Source organism: Muntiacus reevesi, chromosome 2, assembly GCF_963930625.1.
Source record: "Muntiacus reevesi chromosome 2, mMunRee1.1, whole genome shotgun sequence".
Classification (NCBI taxonomy): domain Eukaryota; kingdom Metazoa; phylum Chordata; class Mammalia; order Artiodactyla; family Cervidae; genus Muntiacus; species Muntiacus reevesi.
In genome coordinates this window covers 181,586,722-181,608,920 of record NC_089250.1, presented here as the reverse complement: position 1 = coordinate 181,608,920, position 22,199 = coordinate 181,586,722, and the positions used below count along the sequence as shown (strand labels likewise).

Sequence of the window (22,199 nt, the reverse complement as noted above, 5' to 3'; positions counted from 1 at the left end):
GGGAGGCAAGGGATGTCAGACCTGACCTGCCCCCGACCCACATGCCAGTCGGCCCAGCATCTGCCGCGGCTGGGAGAAGGGGACCCAGTTGTTCCGGGCTCCTGGCAGACTGAGATCCGGGGCACACCCACAGAGGGGATTATGGTTTCAATGCTCCTAAACCCCCTCATGCGCAACTCTGATCCCCAGGGACAAAGGGCCTGTGTTAAATCTCCCCAGTGGGCTCAGAGCCAGCACTGGGCCAGGGTGACCGAGGGGGCGGGGCTTCCAGCGTAGGTGTGCATGTTGCACACGGCCGTGCAGGGCAAGTGCAAACTCCTGGGTGTAGGGATAGCTGGGCAAATGTTAGAAGGTGCATCCTGTGTTGCACACATGCATTTGTAAGCACATGTGTGCATGTGTGCCCCTTATAACCATGCGCCTGCCATCTATGATAATGTGCCGCCCATGTGCCCTTGGGCAACTCCCATCATTCCCTCCTTGTCCAGGCCGGCAGCCAACACTTCCTCCAACTGCCACCCCAGGTACTGCATCCTGGAGTCCCAGCCTGACAGACCCTGCTTTTGAGCTCACACCCTGGCAGTCTGCAGTGAGAATGAAGCCTCCTAACTGGCAGCTTTTTCAGAAAAAGTGCCTGACGCTGGGCTGGGGCAGGAACACAGGCCCCTTTGTGCCGCCTCTGGGCCCCTTCCTCCAGCAGCTGTACCTGCCGGGGTCCTAGGCCTCCTGCGTCTCTGCCTCCCCAGGAGGATCCGGGGCCCCGGGACGGCTTCTCTGCTTCCTGCAGCCGGCCGGCCCTGCCCTTCCCCAGAGGCACCATGGGGCTGGAGGCCTCTGGGGGCGTGTGCAGAGCTCTGGAGGACAGGTGAGGGCCTCACATTTGCCACAGGAGTCAGAGGGGCCTGAGCCCTAAGGAGCCTGTCCAGGGGGACCAGCGCAGGCCCAGAAGGAGGGGCCAGCTTCTGGACAAAGCTGCCCTCTGCTCCATGTGTGCCGAGTTGCTCGGTCGTGTCCGACTGTTTGTGACCCCGTGAACTGTAGACTACCAGCACCAGCAGACTCCCAGCACCAGGACGGGACCACAGGACTCCGCAGACCAGGTAAGGCCCCGCCCCCTGCCAAGCTTGGTGCACGAGGTCAGGGGAGGCCTCTCTCTGAGATCAGATGGCCTGTCCTCTTCTCCCCAGGAGCCCTTGACTCTCCAGCCAGAAGCCATGCTCCCATGGCTGACCGTCGCCCTCCTGTGGAGCCCTACCTGCTGGGCACAGCGTAAGTCTGGCTGGGGGTCCCCCCAGCCCATCCCCCTGGAGGCCCCATCCCTCCCCTCCCTCCCTCCAGGGCTGGGGTCTGGGCCAGCCCTTGTCACAGAAGGACTCTGCTCTCAGGCCTGTCCCCTCGTAGGAGGGACTGTGTCCTTCTCTGGACAGAAACAGCCAACATGTCACTGTGTATTTTTTTTTTTTCTCTTCCCCACCTGGTTCTTTCATCTAATAGAGGTGTATGGGCCTGGAGGAGGTACCTATTTCAGTACCTCTAGAGACTTCCAAAACGACATCACTGGGATTCGAGTGTTCATAGGTCCTCTGGGCCTCATCAAGAGGTGAGTTGAGCAGGGCCTGGAGCCCCTCACTGCATCCCAGTCCCTGCCCCTGTCTCAGGAACCTGGGGAGGGGGCTGGTCCCTCCTCCCACCACCCTCACTGGGGTCCTGATGTCTCCTGAGTCAGCTGAGGCCTCGGGGTCCTGGAGCCCCCAGCCAGCACTCTGTCTGTCCCTCTTCCTCTGCTGTTTCCTCTCCTGCACCCCAGCCCTGTCCCCTCCTCTCTCCCCCTGCAAGTCCGGCCTCTGCTTCTTGGGTTGATCTTAAGGGAGGGGTGCTTCTCCCCACTGTCTCCTTTCAACCCCAACTCAGCTCAACCAGAAATGATCTCTCAGTTTGAGAATGCCTATGGGAAAGCAGAAGTTCTGCCCAGGTTAGGGTCAAAGAGAAAAGGAAGGAGGGTCAGAGTGGACCACTGATTGAACACCAGAAGTGTAGAGGCAGCAAGCCCAGGGTCTTCCCCTAATGGTTAAATGGGGGCTTTGCTCCAGGCCTGGGGTAGATATTTGCTCTGCAATTATGGGGTCCCAGGGACCGGGGGAGAAGGAATGGGCCAGAGCAGCAGGCACCATGGGGGTCAGCGTCTGGGCGGGGCCTTGTTACGAGGGGACACTCTGGGATGGACAATGAGGTGGGGGAAGGTCATAGATATGGGTCATCTGCTCCTGAGGCCCCCACCTGGTCTAGTGCAGTGACTGGGGCTCCAAATGCTGGGCCCGGGGTCAGCTCCCCGCTCTGAGTCGTGAGACCAGCTGCACCTCCTGAGGGCCCTGGTGACTGTGCACCTTGGGGAGCTCTCCTGATGGAAGATCTCAGTCATTGCTCCCCCAGATCACTCCCACTTTGCAGATGAGCAAACTGAGGCCAGGAGAGGCTGGTCAACAAGCCCCAAATCACAGAGCCTGAAAGTGTCAGAGTAGGGGTTAAGACCAGGAAGGCACCAAAGTCACGTGCTCAGGCACTTATGCTGCAGTGATAGGCTGTCCTTGCTGGTGACACTGGGGGTGGTGTTTAGAGGATTGGGGATTGTCGGGTCATCCATATCCTGGACCTTCAAAGCTCCCCCTTCCTTTCAGTATCCTGGTGAGATATGGCTCTTCCTGGAGTGAGAAATATGGAGCCCCAGGTGGGACACCTCAGGAAATCATTCTGCAGTCAGAAGAACACATTACAAGAATCTACATCTCCTATAAGAATTTCCTCCGCTACTTGGTCATATGCAGAGACCAAGGGAGGCAGTTCCTATTTGGGAAGGAAGATGGCAACACTTTTATTGAATTCGCTGATGACAGTGACAAGGTGCTCACCAGAGTCTATGGCCACTACAGGCTTCTGGGCATTACCAGCATTGCCTTTGAATGGGGTTATCCTTCATTCTTAAACAAACAGCACCTCAACCAAAGAGAAATGACCATTCCTGAGTTTCCAGGGCTGGGCTGTGGGTTACCCTGCCAAGGCCCCCTGGCTGGTGGTGGGCACAAGGCAGCAGGGACCTGAGTGCAACCCTGAATCAGAATCCACCAGTAAATCCAGCTTCTGCAGCCACAGTGGGTCCAGGGTGCTCCTTGGTCTGGGATGTGAACAAAGCCTTCTGAGCTCTTGGGGACGAGGCCTCCGGGGCAAAGCTGCAGGAGGAGGCAGGAGGGGGTCTGACACCCCAGGGCTGGGTGATTCTGACAGGATGCAGGGCCTGCCCATGCAGACCCTGGCCGATCCCATAATCTCTGAGGATTCGGGGCTCCCAGAGGCCCCATCCTGGCTCTCTGAAAGGCCATGCAGGTGACTTGAGCTGTCCAGGCTCAATTCCAGGATTCTCTGAACGTGCAGGGGCTTGGGGAAGCCACTCAATCATTCATTCACCCATTTGGAACAGGTATGCCCCGTGGCTGGCTACGGGCTCCCTGTACCCTGGAGGAACAGAGAATGGGCCATGCGTCCAGTTGGGGGTTCCCCATGGGGAGTGGATGCAGAAGGAGATGGAGGGAACTGGTGGTTTCATCTGCATTGATAATGACAGGTCTAGTGCCCTGTGCTCAGGCACATGCCCAGTGGTGGGTGTGCTTCAGGGAAGACTTCCTGGAGGAGGCAATATCTGAGCTCAGTTTAAGGGCTGAGTGAGAGCTGGCCAGGTGGAATTAAGGGAGGGAGGCCTTCCAGGCCAAGAGATCAACATGGGAATGGCCAGAGCCAGGCATCCCCAGGACTCCACTTCTTGAAAGGCGGGCATCTCTTACAGCTCGAAGGGAAAGGAAAGCATCCCCCAGGCCTGGCACATTCTCTCAACACCTCCATCAGACTGCAGCAGCCTGCCCCTCAGCCATGGTGCAGAGGCCGCCCTGTCTGCCCTCAGCTCCCAGCCTGGCAGCCCTAGAGGGACATGACTTCTGCTTCCCCATTTGCAGAAGGAGACAGCACAGGCCCAGAGTGCACAGAGGCTCTGCCTGTCACACGGCACGAGTGACAGAGTCGGGATTCAGGGGGAGAAGTTCTGGCTGCAAAGTCTGGGCTCAGACCCCCAGACCAGTGAAGGTTTCCAGACAGATCCTCATCTCTTTGAGGAGATCCTCACCGACGTGTTCCTCTTCTCTAATTTTAAATTTAAGTGCCTGTTGAGGGTCACTTGGGCTTCTCTGGTAGCTCAGATGGTAAAGAATCTTGCCTACAATGTGGGAGACCCGGGTTTGAATCCTGGGTCAGGAAGATTCCCTGGTGAAGGGCATGGTATCCCACTCCAGTATTCTTGTCTGGAGAATCCCATGGACAGAGGAACCTGGCAGGCTACAGTCCACACAGGAGGGTCACTTTGTGGTTTTAACCTGGAGTCTGTGGGGAAAATGCAGGAATCCAGGAACTCAGATGTGGAAGAAAGTTCTGATGTTTTCATCATCTTCTATGGAAATTTCATCTTTCCTTTGGTATAAAGGGCATTTCAGACCACTCTTTCACATCACCTGTGACCTTGTCATGTAAATTACCGTCCTCCCAGATAGCTTGAATTTCACTTTCAGCATGACTTCTAAATTCTGGCTGTTTGCAGATTTGCCTTTCTGGGTTTTTTTTTCCTTTTTGTATTTTGGCCAGGCCTCAAGGCACAAAGGTTGGTCCCCGGACCAGGGATCGAACCCAGACCTTCATAGCGAAATCCCAGTCACTAGGCCACCAGGGAACTCCCAGATCTGTCTCTTCCTGAAGCAGTAAAAAAGGCACAGGGGTTCACAGGATGCTTATGAGGCACACGTCAACAGGTGTATCTGCAATTGCTTTTCAGGACATTCCCTTCTTTCTGGTCAGGGAAGGCAGAAGGAAGGATCCAGAAAAGGCAACAAGACTCACAGCAGAGCTTCTCCAGCCTCACACGTGGCGGAGGGGGGCTCTCCAGCTTTGTCTTCACGGCTTCCTGGCGTCCTGTTTGCTGAGGGCTTAGCCGGCTGGCAGCTCTTCTGCATCCCCTCTCCTGTGGGCGGGCTTCCCACTTGCCCCCAGGGGGTGGAGTGGGTGACAGCTGTCCTCCTGTGCAGTGCCCTGGGAAGGTGGGTTGGATTGTGCTGAGATCCGCATGTGCCCCTTAGCTGGGGGACATTTGTAAGAACCAGGGACAGGGAGGAGACTTAGGAGCAGGGCACCTGGAGCTCAGCGGGGTCTCTGCAGATCCGGGGTGATGGCGTGTGGCAATGATGGTCAGGCTCAGGTCTTGTCCCCAGGATCCTGTCTGACCTTGGCCACCATGTCCCCAAAGCGCCTCGGGCAAGGTGATCAACCTCTCCCAGGCTGTTCCTTCAGTTACGGTGGGGAAAAAGCGGTGACGTGATGTCACCAGGGTTCAGACACTTGATCTGGAGGCCTGATCCAAGTGATACCTTATTCCATGTCTGTGGAAGGGGCAGGGGTTTAGATTTGTAATTTACACAGGAAATCTACCAAGAGCTCAGGCAACTCCACCCAAGTGAGGGAAGGGTGGGGCCTTCTCCCACCTTCTCTGCAGTCAGCTTCTGTTAGGCCATTGTTTCTGTGTCTCTCCTTGGGGGGTCACCTCGGGTGGAACCTGCCTGAATTCTTCCTTCCAACGAACCCAAAACCCCCGGCTCTGTGCATCTTGGGTGTTTCAGAACAAACATCAGTCCTGGAGCGGGGAGGGGAGTGCTATGGTAGGGAGGGGAGGCCGGTGAGTATGCCTCCCTCCCAGCGTCCGGCTGGGGTTTGGGGCACACTGGAGCCCGCGGTCAGGGGCCCCCAGCAGCCTAGACTGGAGTCCCCGCAGTGGACGCGCTAGAGGCATCGCCCGGCGGCCGCGTCCCGCACCCGCGCTGCGGCACCAGCAGGGGCGCCAGCCGCCGCTGGGTACCACGCGCTCCCGCCTCCCAGCCGCCGCTCGGGTCAGTCCGCCGGCTGCCTGCACCCGCTCCTCTGCCTTTCGGTAATCAGCTTCAGGTGGGGATTGGGCCCTGAGAAGCCGTCCGCGAAGTCGGCCCGCCGCGGTGACCGGGGAGCCGACGGCACCCCCCGGGGAAGCAGGACCCAGCGAGACCCAGTCCCGGATCCGCCCCCCGCACGGGGCTTCCTCGCGGTCAGGTGGGCTCCGATCACCTGTCGGGACCGAAGGCCAGGTGACCCAGGGCTGGTACCAGTCGGCAAGGCCAGAGCAACGCTAAGTGCCCGCATTGAATAAAGGTCCTGCACGCAGGTGTGCACGCCTGGTTCTTGTTCCCGAGGGCGGTGGTTCCAGGGGCCCCCAGGCTCCCTGGCCCCGGGTGCTAGCCGCCGGCCTGCGCACGGTGTGAGCCTCGCATGCGGATCACCCGAGATGCTGAAGACCCGGGCAGCGTGACTCTGTGGGGCAGGGATCGGCCTGGAGGGTGCCTCGGTGTTTGCTGTGGGAACCACGAGGGAATCCCTGAGAACCGGCTCCTGAATGTGGCTGGACTGTGCCCGGGCATGCGCTTCGCAATGAACCCCCACAAGGGCCCCCCACCCAGCTGGCACCCTGCCCCACCCCCACACCTCTGCCCCAGCTGCCCGCTCTCCTCCACATCCTCCTCTTCTCCTGCCTTCCTCAGACTAAGGCAGGGCCTGCTGTGAACATCAGTCCTGTCTCTTCCACCAACCTCCTTCCATCAACCTTCTATCCTGACCCTCCTTTCCCCAACCAGGAGACACTGTCAGGCGACCCCCTCCCAGCTGCCAGCACCAGAGGAGGTGGGCACCAGAAAAGGGGTCCAGTCTCCTCAGGACTGAAATGACTGCCCCTTTTAGCAAGTCAGGGGCAAGGAATTAATACTGCAACAGAAAGGAGCTAGTTCCCAAGTGCCACTGGTGGAAGCTACTCCTGTTGAAGAGTTTTGTTTGTGTGTGAGCAGTTCTCCTGTGATTTGATTTATTCCTGCAGTAGTGGATGGATGGATGGATGGATGGATGGATGGATGGAAGGAAGACTAGCATTGATCCTGAACCCCCATGGGGTCAGACCTAATCCCCCGGGGTTTCACAAGTGTGATCTCATTTAATCTTCACAGCCCCTCTCAGAGGGGTGTTCCTCTCCTATCTTCAGGAGAGTTGAGGTACTTGACCCGGTGAGCTGTGGGATTAAACCCCCCACCGCTCTGCCCCCGCATTCAGATGTCCGTCCAGGGTCCATCGGGTGCCCTCTGGGGAGAGACGTCCTTTCCCGTGTCCCCGCACCCCACGTGCCCACGCACTTCAGACTCCCACGACTCAAGGTCTCCCTGCAGGTTTCCTTCTGTTGCTCTGGGAACTCGGGGCCAAGATGCTCAAGGGCCTTTGGCAGAACCGGCCCGGTGCCCGTGAGCTCCTTTCCGGCGGTTCTAGAAATTTCAGAGACCAGGCACGTGCCACACCTGAGCCCTGGGGTCCAGGCTGAGGGAGGGGCAGCTTATCCTGGGCTTGGCTCCTGCTCCTCATCTGGTCTGTGGTCAGCCGTCAGCCTCGCGGCCTTTGGAACATTCCAGGGCCTCTAACCCCTTCCTTACCCGTGTCCCAGCTGAGTCATGCAGGGTCCTCGCGTGTGCGCTGTGAGCGGTTTCTCCTCTGCAGCACTGCCCAGCGCGGCGCCCGGCCCCTCCCCTGTCCTGTCCCTGGACGGTGGCCCTCGTCCTGGGCCCGCCAGACGCCGATCAGGGCTCAGGGGCCGGCCAGCCCCGGGGCCTTGAGGGACATTCAGCCATGCAGCCGGGGGTGGGCAGCCAGGGGCCAAGAGGAAATGCTGGAGGCGGGGCTCCCTCCGCCCCCAGGAGAACCCCCACGGGCCCCAAGAGACCCTCTTTGTCTGTTTTCCAGGCCGGGGCTGGGGTGGAGCTCTAGAAGCACAAGGGTCAGTCTTCCGAATCCTCTGCAAACAGCCTCTGGAAGCTGCGGGCAAAGAGGACAAGGGCTCCTGGAGCCTGGATCCTGGCCGAGGTCGGGCTGCAGGCTCTGGGCTTCAGGCTCCATCCTCCTCACTCCCTGGTGACAGCGAGAGGCGGGTGGGGGCGGAGGTACCCCGGGAGCGGAGCGACTTCTGCTGTCTGCTGCCGGCAAGTGTGCGGGGTCTGAGGGACACACACACACAGACACACACACACACACACACACAGACACACACAGACACACAGAGACACACACACAGACAGAGACACACATACACACAGAGACACACACACAGAGACACACACAGAGAGACACACACACAGAGACACACACACACACAGAGACACACATACACACAGAGACACACACACACACAGAGACACACATACACACAGAGACACACATACACACAGAGACACACACACACACAGAGACACACATACACACAGAGACACACACACACACAGAGACACACACACACACAGAGACACACATACACACAGAGACACACACACACACAGAGACACACACAGAGACACACACACACAGACACAGACACACACACACAGATGTGCATTCCACACGGGGTGTTTGGCTTCAGTAATGACCAGCTGTCCCAGTGTTGGGGCCAGTTGAGGAAAGCAGGAGCGACTCCGTCTTGGAGCCTGTCATTGGTCTTAAAGATGTGGACTGGGCCTGAGCCCTGCCCAAGACTGAGGAAACCATTGCTGGTGAAAACCAGTACTCCTGGAGACTTCTCTCCTTACAGACAGCAAACAGCTGTTGAGGTCAGGCTGCCCCTGTTAGATTAAACATGGAGACATCCCCCCTTGATGCATAATCATTATTCCCCCCTCTTTAACCTTAATTGTTTGTTCTCCTAGCACCTACTTGTAAAACTCAATCATATACAACAAAGAGGTTGCTAACATGTAACCAGTCACGTAGTGGGGGGGTATAAAACGGCCTCTCAGAAATATCAGGGTCCTTGTTGGGAGCTGATTCCCCTTGGACCTGCTGGGGTAATAAGCTGTACTTCACCGTCTTGAGTGTCCGAGGTGTGTTTTGCAACTCCAGATTCCACAGCACCAGGACTCATGACGCACCAGTCTTGGGCCTCAAGCGCCTGGCTGTCTCCTTCAAAGCCCCCCCCCCCCACCTTTTTTTTTTTTTTTTGCTTGTTTGACTTTCTGTTTTTGGTTGTTTCACAGCTTGTGAGATCTTAGTCCCTCAATCAAAGCTTGAGCCTGCTCTTGGCCGTAAAAGTGCTGAGTCCTGAGCGCTGGACCACCAGGGAACTCCCAAATCCATTTGAGATTCACTATCTTCTGTGTCAGCAGCAAGGCTCCCGAATTGCAAATCTCACCGGGAGGGTGAATCTGGACTCCATCACTCAGGGTTTACAGGGCTCCAAGTAAGAGAAAGGCCACCGGCTGCAGCAGGGGCGGGGGGGGGGGGGGCGGGCAATGACGCTCCTTGAGGGAGACCTGCAGGGTTCACCCACCCTGTCTGTGTAGGTCAGGGGTGTAGACACCAGGCTGGAGTGGCCTGAGCGGTGGGGTGAGCAGGGGGCCCTGCTCGGGAGCGGTGAGCAGGTGTCCTGGGCCGGGGTCAGGGGCTGGTGAAGATAGGTAGCAATGAGAATTGGAGCATCGGCTCAGCTTCCGGCGCACACAGGCCCCTGGCCCCATATTCTGGCCTGTGTTTGGCTCTGCATCCAGGGCCCCGGGTGGAGAACCCCCTTCACGCTCACTGATGACAACCTCCTGGTCAATAAAGCGCAGCTGCTCCCAACCACATAAATCAATCAATCAATCAGGACAGAGGTGGGGCAGACGCAGGTGCTGGGGGCTAGGTGAGGAGCCTGTGGTCACTCTCCGCCCACCCCGCCCACCCAAGGAAGTTGTAAGCCCGAGGATGCCCAACTGGGGGGTAAGGGGGACCCACCTTCCTGCCCCTTGAGGCCGTCCCCAGCTGACGTGCAGCAGCCACAGTCCTCAGGGGGCCCCTTGGTCTCCCAGAGTCTTCCTGGCCTCCCTGGAGGGGCCGCACCCTGGAGGGCGGGGTCGGTGGGGACGGGGCCCAGCCTCGCACATCAGACGTGTCTCATCCTCTGTTTCTCCTCCAGTGTCTCCTACACGTGCGCCCCCGGCCTGGATCCTTGGCTGGAATGTCCAGGACTGGGCCTTCCTGGAGGCTGCACGTCCCCAAGGGCCCCTAGGAAACCAGACAGATGGAGGAGGTGGGGTCACCCTCCTGGTCTTAAAGGCCAGGAGTGCAAGGACAGGGCGAGCCCCAGTTCTCCGTCCGGGCTGGGGGGACCCACCCCCACTGAGGGGCTTCCGGGTCTCCTCCTTGATTCTTTCTCCTGCCCCCTCCCCAGCAGGCTCGCTGCCCTCCAGGCCAGGCCTTGGCCGGCAGCCCTATCCCGAACATCCAGGAAGTTCCCTGGAGGATGAGAGAAGTGGGTGACCCCAGCCCCACAGGAGAGCAGAGTAGGGGCAGGGCAGGGGTGGAGGGTCCCCTCGGGGTCAGCAGATCTGGCATCAGGAGCAGCAGGAGGCTGCCCAGCCCCACGGCCCCTCCTTCTGCAGACCCTGCTCAGGGGTTGGCGGCCTGGATCACTGATGGCAACCGGGCCGCCGCTCACCCCGGTCCTCTCGGGCTCCTGTCCTGCCCTTCCAGGGAGATGGCCGAGAGGAGGCTGGGGACAGCAGGTTCATCTGAGGCCACCCCTCCTAGGAGCCAAGGTTGGCGGAGCTGGTCCGGCCTCCCTGGAGTGGACGTGGAGCCACACCATCCTGCAGGCAGCTCGTCACCCCTGTGTCTGGGAGACCCGGGCTCCAGTCACACATGAGTTGTACCTCAGAATAATTAAATAGAAGAGGAAATTACTCTTTACAGACAATTTGCAGCTAATTAGCAGAGAAGGAATTGTAGAATATCACCATGTTGCAATCAAATAAATAAATTGATCTTTGCAGTGATGTCCAGCAATTACCTTCATCACCAAGAGATGAGCAAGTGTCACACACCTCCTGATAGAAGACACACCTGCCACTCTGAAGTATCTTGTCCAGAAAAATTGATTTGTATTTGCTCAAGCCTCTGGATACAAATATCAATAAGCAGGAAACACAGAGGCAGGAAAATAAGTTAGAGTCTGCACAGGATGGATTACGAACTGAAAGTTGGGCTTCCTCCAAATCCGTTTGTTACAGCCCTGCCCCAACAGGATGGGAGTTGGGCAATGGGGCCTTGGGAAGTCTTTATGTGAGATGAGGGCCTTAGTGTGGGGCCCTCTCAATGGAATCAGAATCCTTGTAAACAGCAGAGAGCTGGCTACATCAGCCCTGGGAGGGCACAGCAAGAAGGTGACTGCAGGGCAGGAGAACTCCCCTGGGATGAGGGCTTGCTGCTTATGTGTGTGTGGTATACACAGGTGGAGGAACTATATGCCAGCTCCTGTTGTCGGGAAAGCTGGCAGGTGTGTGTGTGTTTGAAGGTGTATCTGCCTACAAGCCTGTGGTACCTTTTGAGCTGCAGTTCAGTTCAGTCGCTCAGTCGTGTCCGATTCTTTGCAACCCCATGGACGGCAGCATGCCAGGCTTCCCTGTCCTTCACCAACTCCTAGAGTTTACTCAAACTCATGTTCACTGAGTCGGTGATGCCATCCAACCATCTCATCCTCTGTCGTCCCCTTCTCCTCCTGCCTTCAATCTTTCCCAGCATCAGGGTCTTTTCCAATGAGTCAGTTCTTTGTATCAGGTGGCCAGAGTATTGGAGTTTCAGCTTCAGCATCAGCCCTTCCAATGAACATTCAGGACTGATTTCCATTAGGATTGACTGGTTGAGCTTATGTCTGTGTATATGTGGGCTTCCCAGGTGGCACTAGTGGTAAAGAATCTGCCTGCCAATGCAGGAGAAGTGGGTTCAATCCTTAGGTTGGGGAGATCCCCTGGAGGAGGGCATGCAGCTCACTCCAGCATGCTTGCCTGGAGAATTCCATGGACAGAGGAGCCTGGTGGGCTACGGTCCTTAGGATTGCAGAGTCGGACATGACTGAAGCCACTGAGCATGCGTGCGCGTGTTTGTGCATCTCGAATAATCGTGTGCTCTGTGAAAATGCACCCCTGTGCCCTCGGGCAAGTCCTGTTATCCCCTCCTTGTCCAGGCCGGCAGCCAACCCTTCCTCCAACTCCCACCCCAGGTACTCTTCCTGGAGTCCTGGCCAGACAGACCTTCCTTCTGAGCTCAAGCCCTGGCAACCTGCAGAGAGAAGGAAGGCTCCCAACTGACAGAAAAATCTGAAAAAGTGCCCGACGCTGGGCTGGGGCAGGAACACAGGCCCCTTTGTGCCGCCTCTGGGCCCCTTCCTCCAGCCGCTGTACCTGCCAGGGTCCTACGCCTCCTGCATCTCTGCCTCCCCAGGAGGATCCAGGGCCCTGGGAGGGCTTCTCTGCCCCCTGCAGCCGGCTGGCCCTGCCCTTCCCCAGAGGCATCACGGGGCTGGAGGCCTCTGGGGACACGTGCGGCGTTCTGGAGGACAGGTGGGGGCCTCACCTTTGCCACAGGAGTCGGGGTGGGGGGGGGAGGCCTGAGCCCTAAGGAGCCTGTCCAGGGGAAACAGTGCAGGCCCAGAAGGAGGGGCCAGCTTCTGGGCAAAGTTGCCCTCTGCTCCCTTCTCTGCACAAAGGCTGATTGTTGTATGAAGTTCTCCAGCCCCTGCAGCCAGGACCACGGGCAGAGTGTGGTCTCTTCCCAGGCAGGGAAGAGGAGTCCACCAGGAATCCTGACGTGGTGGGTGAAGGGCCACACATTTGATGTTTCCAGGTCATAAAGTACATGGAACATGCTCCCTAGTGCCACTTCCAGCCTGGACACAGCCCCACACTATATCCAGATGATGAACAATAACATGTGTTTATGGGCAATGACTGAAACTTCAGGGTTTTCCAATCGTTGCAAATTTTCTTGAAATTTATTCTAACCATATCAAAATGTAAACAGTATTCTAAGCACACAAGTAGTGGGGGAGAAACCCATGGAGGGTGGGACTTGGCCTTCAAACCATAGTGTGCTGACCCCTGGGTTAGCCACGTGGTGTGAGTAGGCAGGTGGCAGCTAGACAGAGCTCCACCGGACACAGGCCCCCAGCACTGCCATCCTGATGAAACCAGGGACCCAGGTTCCTGGTGGCCAACTATTCTCCTGTGAGGCTGTGCACACACCAGGCCATGCTCTGCACCCCTTCTCCTTGTTACCATGGGGGGTTCTGGACCCTGAACCGTGCTCTGCTCAAGGTAGGAGCCCTGAGCCCCATGAAGTTGCTGCAGGCAGCTACCCTGAAGCACCCCTGTGAGGCTGACCCTGTTTGGTCAACTGGGAAGGGCTCTCAGGACACCTCCCCCACCTCTGAAGTCAAGGTCAAGCGCAGGTGCCCAGAAGAGAGACCCAGAGGTGAGAGTAAAATACCTGTCATTGTCTCCTTGTATTTGTGTAGGCTACGGGGCCAAGACAATAAACACAGCACATCCGGGAGCCTCCCCACTGGATGGCTCTGGGGTTTGCCCCAGGAAGAACCCCCACCCTCAGCTCCTTCCTGCCCGCCCTGGTGACCCCTTTGCTCCTTCCTCCAGGAGGGGGGCCCACAGGGCCCAAGAGGAGGGTATAAAGGGCCCAGTAGGGGATGCCCAGGCACCACCAGACTCCCAGCACCAGGACGGGACCTCAAGACTCTGCAGGCCAGGTAAGACAACCTCCCCTCCCCACCATGGTTGGGCCCGTGAGGTCAGGGGAGGCCCCACTCTGAGATCGAATGGCCTGTCCTCTTCTCCCCAGGAGCCCTTGACTCTCCAGCCAGAAGCCATGATGCTGTGGTTGACCCTCACCCTCCTGTGGAGCCCCACCTGCTGGGCAGGGGGTAAGTCTGGCTGGGGCTCCCCTGTCCAAAGCATCACCCCGGAGACCACCCTCACCTCCCAGCATCCACGGCCCGGGGTCTGGGCCAGCTCTTGTCACAGACTAACACTGCTTTCAGACCTGTCCCCTTGTCTGGAGGGGCTGTGCTTTCTGCTGGACAGAAAAAGACAACATGTTTATTTTCTTTTCTCTTTCCCACCTGGTTCTCTCATTAATAGCTTTGTATGGGCGTGGAGGAGGCTCATATTTCAGTACAACTGAAGACAATGAAAATGAGATCACCGGGATCAGAGTGTTTATAGGTATTGCTGGCATAATTAAGAGGTGAGTTAAGCAGCACCCGGAGCCCCTCACTGCATCCCAGCCCCTGTCCCCCGTCTCTGGAACCTGGGGAGGGGGCTGGTCCCTCCTCCCACCACCCTCACTGGGGTCCTGATGTCTCCTGAGTCAGCTGAGGTCTTGGGGTCCTGGAGCCCCCAGCCAGCACCTTCTGTCTGTCCCTCTTCCTCTGCTATTTCCTCCCCTGCACACCAGCCCTGTCCCCTCCTCTCTCCCCCTGCAAGTCTAGCCTCTGCTTCTTGGTTGATCTTAAGGGAGGGGTGCTTCTCCCCACTGTCTCCTTTCAACCCCAACTCAGCTCAACCGGAAATGGTCTCTCCGTTTGAGAATGCCTATGGGAAAGCAGAAGTTCTGCCCAGGTTAGGGTCAAAGAGGAAAGGAAGGAAGGTCAGAGTGGACCACTGATTGAACACTAGAAGTGTAGAGACAGCAAGCCCAGAGTCTTCCCCTAATGGTTAAATGAGGGCTTTGCTCCAGGCCTGGGGTAGATATTTGCTCTGCATTTACGGAGCCCCAGGGACCTGGGGAGAAGGAATGGGCCAGAGCAGCAGGCATGATGGGGGCCAGTGTGTGGGCGGGGCCAGGTGAGGAGGGGACACTCTGGGATGGACACTGATGTGGGGGAAGGTCACAGATACAGGTCACCTGCTCCTGGGGCCCCCACCTGGTCTAGTGCAATGACTGGGGCTACAAATGCTGGGCCCGGGGTCAACTCCCTGCTCTGAGCCAGGAGACCAGCTGCACCTCCTGAGGATCACAGTGACTGGGCACCTTGTGGACCTCTCCTGATGGAAGGTTTTCAGTGATTCCTCCTGCAAATCAGTCCCACTTTGCAGATGAGCAAACTGAGGCCAGGAGAGGGTGGTCTGCTGCTGCTGCTGCTAAGTCGCTTCAGTCGTGTCCGACTCTGTGCGATCCCCTAGACAGCAGCCCACCAGGCTCCCCCGTCCCTGGGATTCTCCAGGCAAGAACACTGGAGTGGGTTTCCATTTCCTTCTCCAATGCATGAAAGTGAAAAGAGAAAGTGAAGTTGCTCAGTCATGTCCGACTCTTAGCAACCACATGGACTGCAGCCAACCAGGCTCCTCCATCCATGGGATTTTCCAGGCAAGAGTACTGGAGTGGGGTGCCATTGCCTTCTCCAGAGGCTGGTCAACAAGCCCCAAATCACAGAACCTGAAAATGGGAGAGAAGGGGTTGAGACCAGGAAGCCTGTCTTGGGTACCAAAGTCACGTCAGGGACTTATGCTGCAGTGACAGGCTGTCCTTGCTGGACATGGGGTGGGGGGCGGTGGTGTTTAGAGGATTGGGGATTTGCGGGTCACCCAGACCCTGGACCTTCAAAGCTAACCCTTTCTCCCAGTATCCAGGTGAGGTTTGGCTCCTCCTGGAGTGAGAAATATGGAGCCCCAGGTGGGACCCCTCAGGAATTTCTCCTGCAGCCTGGTGAATACATTACAAGAGTTGATGGCTCCTACAAGATTTTCCTCCGGCACTTGGTCATCTACACTAGCTATGGGCATGATGCCACATTTGGAGAGAATGGTGGCCGGAGCTTTTCTGCCTTCCCTGACGGGAGTGAGAAAGTACTCACTGGAGTCTTCGGACAACATAAGCCTCTGGGCATCTCCAGCATCGGCTTTGACTGGGATTATCCAATAGTTGATCCATAATCGAGAAGGTACTACCTCATCCTCTAAAGAGCTTGAAGATGTGTCTGGGATGTGAGCACTGCTGGGTCCCCAGGGCTGGGCTATGGGCTTCCCGCCCAGGCCACCTGGCTGGCGGTGGGCCCAAGGCGGCAGGGACCTGAGTGCAGCCCTGAATCAGAATCCACCAATAAATCCAGCTTCTGCAGCCACAGTGGGTCCAGGGTGCTCCTTGGTCTGGGATGCGAGCAAAGCCTTCTGAGCTCGTGGGGACGAGGCCTCCGGGGTGGAGCTGCAGGAGGAGGCAGGAGGGGGTCTGACACCCCAGGGCTGGGTGATTCTGACAGGATGCAGGGCCTGCCCATGTGGACCTCGGGCCGATCCCATAATCTGGGAGGATTGTGGGGGTCCCAGAGACCCTATCCCCTGTTCTGCAAGTACAGGCAGCCCATGCAGCCCAGGCTTAATTCCAGGATTCTCTGAGTATGTAAAGGGCTTAGGGAAGCCCCCATTCATTCACTCATTCAGAACACATATGGCAAACCCTGGCTGGCAAAAAGCTCTGTGGACTCTGGAGGAATAGAGAATGGGCCAAGAGTCCAGTCAGGGGCTCCCCATGGGGAATGGACGTAGAAGTAGATGGAGGCAACTGGTGGTTTCATCTGCATTGATAATGACAGGTCTAGTGCCCTGTGCTCAGGCACATGCCCAGTGGTGGGTGTGCTTCAGGGAAGACTTCCTGGAGGAGGTAACATCTGAGCTAAGTTTAAGGACTGAGTGAGAGCTGGCCAGGCGGGGTTAAGGGAGGGAGGCCTTCCAGGCCAAGAGATCAACATGGGAATGGCCAGAGCCAGACATCCCCAGGACCCCACTTCTTGAAAGGCGGGCATCTGTTACAGCCTGAAGGGAAAGGAAAGCAGCCCCCAGGCCTGGCACATTCTCTCAACGCCTCCATCAGACTGCAGCAGCCTGCCCCTCAGCCACGGTGCAGAGGCCGCCCTGTCCGCCCTCAGCTCCCTGCCTGGCAGCTCTAGAGGGACAGGACTTCTGCTTCCCTGTTTGCAGAAGGAGACAGTGCAGGCCCAGAGTGCACAGAGGCTCTGCCTGTCACACGGCACTAGTGGAGGAGTCGGGATTGAGGGGGAGGGGGTCTGGCTGCAAAGTCTGGGCTCAGATCCACAGGCCCAGCAAAGGTTTCCAGACAAACCCTCATCTCTGGGAAGACACTTGGCTGACGTGTTCCTCTTGTCTACCTTTATTTTCATTTTACATGCTGGTTGAGCGCCACATAGTGGTTCTTACTAAAAACAGCAGAGTCTGTTACAAACTACATTCAACTCTCTCAGCCTGAGTTTCCACATCTGTGATGATGGGAGATTTACATTCACTGAAAGCTGTTGTGAGGATTAAATCAGATAATTGTTAAACCACCTGGCATCCCGCCTGGCCCCACTTGGGTGCACAATTAATGCCATCTTTCCATCCATTCATCCATCCACCCACCCTTCATCCCCTCATTCAAGGAATAAATCAGATAGGAAATAAATAAATCAGACAGGAAACTTGCTAGCACACACACAGATCTCTTTAGGAGAAACCCATTTCTATAAGCAGCACGTGGGAACAGAATTTCTCATGATATAAGCCTATCTGCTCTCTCTCTCCCCACCCCACCCCCTGTCCCAGCACTCTCAATCCTCAGTGGTAAAGAATCCACCCGCCCATGCAGGAGACATGGGATCAATCCCTGGTCTGGGAGAAGCCCACATGCCACAAAGCACCTAATCCCGTGTGCCACAACTACTGAGCCTGTGCTCTGCCAACTTAAGTACACCTGAAAGGTATTAGTTTGTTCACGAAAGGACCACCCCTTCAAGGTGGCAGGGACATTTCATGCATCAAATGAGAAAGTGAAGATCTCGGAGAAAATCCGTCTTCTGCAGACAAGAGACAACCTGGCCCAGATCGCACCAGTTTGCATTTCTGTGGTCTCTGCGGGGCCCATGGGTGAGCCCAGGCAGACATGGACGGAGTCTGGCAGTGGGAAGGAACATTCTCGGACTGTGAAGTAAGAGAACCATTTGATCTTCCTTTACCTGTTCAATATAAATAAAACCAATAGCTGGACAAAGATCTGGGGTAAGACTTCACAAAGGACAGTATACGAGTGGCCACCATGTACACAAAAAGATGCTCATCATTGGTTGGAGGATGCCCCAAGTGTCAGGACTGACAACACCAAGTGTTGGTGAGGATTCAGAGCCAGTGGGATGCTCCTATGGCTGGTTGGAAGGTAAAATGGAAGAACCACTTTGGAAAGCATTTGACAGCTTATTGTAAACTTACACTTACATTCACCATGTGAGTCATCAATTCCACCCCTAAACATTTACCCAGGAGAAATAGAAACTTATGTCTACACAAAGATTTACAAACAAATATGCTTAGGATCTTTATTCATCATAGCCCAAAATGAACAACTCAAGTGTTCACCCACTGATAATTTAGACAAGATGAAGTAGAAATAAAATACTACTCAGCAATAAAAAGGCAATAGCTACTGAAATGCAATTAACATAGATGAATTTTGTTATGTTATGAATCCCATAACATTGATTAAAAGGAGACAGACATGAAAGAGAAAATACCATATAATTTCATGGATGTGGAATTTTAGAAAAGACAAAAGCAATTCATAGTGACAAAAGCAGACCTGTGATTAGGAAGCTGAGTTTGGGATGGGACCAAATGCCAAGGGGCGTGCTAGGTGCCGTTTTGGGATGGCAGAAACTTTCCTCAGTCTGAGTGTGGTGGGAGATGCATGAACATCAGTGTATACATTTGTCAAAAGCTCATCAAACTGTTACCACACAAGCATTTTATTGCATGTAAAGGGTACTTCAATAAAGCTGAATAAAAAACAAAACAGGAAAACTGGGGAGAGAATATAGCTGACTATGAAAACCTTGTGGAGGGTCACATGATCACGTTAGAAGAGGCAAACAAGATCACCGAGCAAAACCTGGACAGACGTGACAGAATGAAATGGAAAACTTGTATTCACAAAAGTGTTTTTAAGGTCAATTGTATAAATGAGATAAAATAGCAGAACTTCCTGCTTAATGGATACTGGGTTTCTGAGGGGTAATAGAAAAGCTCTGGAGCTGAATAGCAGTAATATTGCAAAACCAGCAAATGTACTTAATCACGGAGTTGTTTTCCTTGAAAAGATCTAAATGGTAAATTTCATAATTTGTGCATTTACCCACAATAATATTTGCCAACCTCATCCAACATAGGAATAGATGTGGAAAAGATCACACAATCCATGCTTAGCTGGAAACCCCTGAGAGATGGGGCCCAGGACTGGAGAAGACACGGAGTCAGAGGAAAGACCCCATGGCCAAGGGCATTGGGTGACTGTAACTGACGGGACGAGGGTGCAGGCACTGTGAAAGGGGGACCCAGGTCTCAACAAACCAGAGGAAACCGGAAGCTTCCCAGAGAGGACAGGGAAAACATCGGAGCTTTTCTCCTCCCTGGGTCACGGATCCCTGAGTTCCTCCCGCAGACTCCAGGCTAAGAACCACCAAGCAACCCTCGCTGAGACAGGAGGGAGGCGGCCAGCAGGCAGTGAAGACAGGCTGGACCAGCTGAAGCCAAGGGAACTCTGACAACAGCTGGGTCCTTAACTTTAGCTCATTCTGCCTTCGTTTTATTATTGAACATCACCCCCCTTCACCACAACAGTTCTGAGTATGACCATAAAGACCAAAATATAGGCAGTGGCCCAATTCCTGAAAATTCCCACTCTATCCAGAAATAGCAAGAATGTCCCACCACTCGTTACTGTGTGAAATGACTGAGTCTGTAAAAACCTCCAACCCCAAGCCCTGGCACCACTCTAGGCTTCGGAGATGGACTGCCTTCTGCCTATGATGTGTGCATCTCCCCAAATAAACCTGCTCACCCCTTACTCTGACGTGCTCTTGATTTCTTTTCTGGGTAAAGGCAAGGATTCTCTCCGGGGGTCCCTGTGGGGCCCAGGACCTGACACTCCCTCTCCTACACACAACCAGCATTTACAATTAATGTAAAAGTAGAGAAGAGGAACACATCAGCGAGGGAACTGCAGAGAGATGATGATCAGTAAGGAAACCTTCTCTGGGTCTGTGGACCTGAGCCCAGACTTTGCAACCAGACCTCCTTCTCCTGAATCCCGACTCCGCCACTAGTGCCGTGTGACAGGCTGAGCCTCTGTGCCCTCTGGGCCTGCACTGTCTCCTTCTGCAAACAGGGAAGCAGAAGTCCTGTCCCTATAGGGCTGCTGAGCAGGGAGCTGAGGGCGGACAGGGCGGCCTCTGCACCGTGGCTGAGGGGCAGGCTGCTGCAGTCTGATGGAGGTGTTGAGAGAATGTGCCAGGTCTGGGGGCTGCTTTCCTTTCCCTTCGGACTGTAACAGATGCCCGCCTTTCAAGAAGTGGAGTCCTGGGGATGTCTGGCTCTGGCCATTCCCATGTTGATCTCTTGGCCTGGAAGGCCTCCCTCCCTTAACTCCACCTGGCCAGCTCTCACTCAGTCCTTAAACTTAGCTCAGATGTTGCCTCCTCCAGGAAGTCTTCCCTGAAGCACACCCTCCACTGGCCTTGTGCCTGAGTTCAGGTCAGTTGCTCAGTTGTGTCTGACTCTTTGTGACCCTATGAACTGCAGTACTGCAGGGTTCCCTGTCCATCACCAACTTCCAGAACTTGCTCAAACTCATTTCCATTGAGTCAGTGATGCCATCCAACCATCTCATCCTCTGTCATCACCTTCTCCTCCTGCCTTCAATCTTTCCCAGCTTCAGGGTCTTTTCCAATGAGTCAGCTCTTCCCATCAGGTGGCCAGAGTATTGGAGTTTCAGCTTCAGCATCAGTCCTTCCAATGAATATTCAGGACTGATCTTCTTTAGGATGGACTGGTTTGATCTCCTTATTATTCAAGGGACTCTCAAGAGTCTTCTCCAACACCACAGTTTAAAAGCATCAATTTTTCAGTGCTCAGCTTTCTTTATGGTCCAACTCTCACATCCATACATGTGGAAAAACCATGGCTTTGACTAGCTGGACCTTTATTGACAAAGTAATGTCTCTGCTTTTAATATGCTGTCTAGGTTGGTCATAACTTTTCTTCCAAGGAGCAAGTGTCTTTTAATTTCATGGCTGCAGTCACCATCTGCAGTGATTTTGGAGTCCAAAAAAATAAAGTCTGAGTACAGGGTCTAGACCTGTCCTTATCAATGCAGATGGAACAACCAGTTGCTCCATCTACTTCTGCATCCATTCCCCATGGGAAGCCCCCAGTTAGACACATGGCCCATCCTCTATTCCTGCAGAGTCCAGGGAACCCGTAGCCAGCCAGGGTTTGCCATACGTGTTCTGAATGAGTGAAGAATGATTGAATGGTTTCTCTGGAGCTGTTTGCACACTCAGAGAATCCTGAAATTGAGCCTGGACAGCTCAGGCCACCTGCAAGGCCTTGCAGCAGTGAGCCGGGGTTGGGGCTTCTGGGAGCCCCGAATCCTCAGAGATTATGGGATTGGCCTGACGTCTGCACAGGCAGGCCCCGCATCCTGTCAGATTCACCCAGCCCTGGGGTGTCGGGCCCCCTCCTGCCTCCTCCTGCAGCTCTGCCCCGGAGGCCCTGTCCCCACAAGCTTAGAAGGCTTTGCTCGCATCCCAGACCAAGTAGTACCCTGGATCCACTGTAGCTGCAGATGCTGGATTTATTGGTGGATTCGGGGCTGCACTCAGGTCTCTGGTGATTTGTGCCCACCATCAGTCAGATGACCCAAGGCCCAGACCTGGGGACCCAGGAGTAGTCATTTCTCTTTGGTTGAGGTGCTATTTGCTTCAGCTTGAAGGATAATTCCGGTCAAAGCTGAATCGTGCACTGTCCATAGACCCTGGTGAGTACCTTCTCTACGTCATCACAGGAGGCAGCAAAAGTGTTGTATAATTTCCTTTCAAACTGGATGAACATCCTAGGTCAGTGCACATGAGCAAAGATTGAAGGTATTTCGTGTAGGAGTGGTGGAGTCTTATAATGTGTTCACCCTGCTGTAGGAGCAATTCCTGAGTTACCCACCTGGGTCTCTGTATTTCTCACTCCAGGAGGAGCTGTATCTCACCTGGATACTGAGAAGAAGGGGGAGCTTTGAAGGTCCAGGACCTCGGTGATGCCCCAAATCCCAGGTCCTCAATTTTCCATCATCAACAAGGGGATGTCACTGCAGCATAAGCCCGTGACACATGACATTGAAACCTGAGACAGGCTTCCTGGTCTTAGGTC

At 55.3% G+C, this 22,199-nt stretch overlaps 1 protein-coding gene across 1 annotated transcript; it reads left to right on the top strand.

Annotated features, from left to right (window-relative positions):
- Positions 1-13,659: 13,659 nt before the first annotated feature.
- Positions 13,660-15,893, top strand: ZG16B (zymogen granule protein 16B). The gene is made up of 4 exons (XM_065919268.1): positions 13,660-13,708; positions 13,801-13,882; positions 14,100-14,205; positions 15,584-15,893. The coding sequence occupies exons 2-4, from the start codon at positions 13,828-13,830 to the stop codon at positions 15,891-15,893; spliced, it is 471 nt and encodes a 156-aa protein (XP_065775340.1). The 5' UTR covers positions 13,660-13,708; positions 13,801-13,827.
- Positions 15,894-22,199: the final 6,306 nt, after the last annotated feature.

Coding starts and splice junctions, on each gene's coding strand:
- ZG16B (XM_065919268.1), top strand. CDS start 13,828: ATGATGCTGTGGTTGACCCTCACCCTCCTGTGGAGCCCCACCTGCTGG. Junction 13,883..14,099: donor CCCCACCTGCTGGGCAGGGG/GTAAGTCTGGCT, acceptor TCTCATTAATAG/CTTTGTATGGGCGTGGAGGA. Junction 14,206..15,583: donor ATTGCTGGCATAATTAAGAG/GTGAGTTAAGCA, acceptor CCTTTCTCCCAG/TATCCAGGTGAGGTTTGGCT.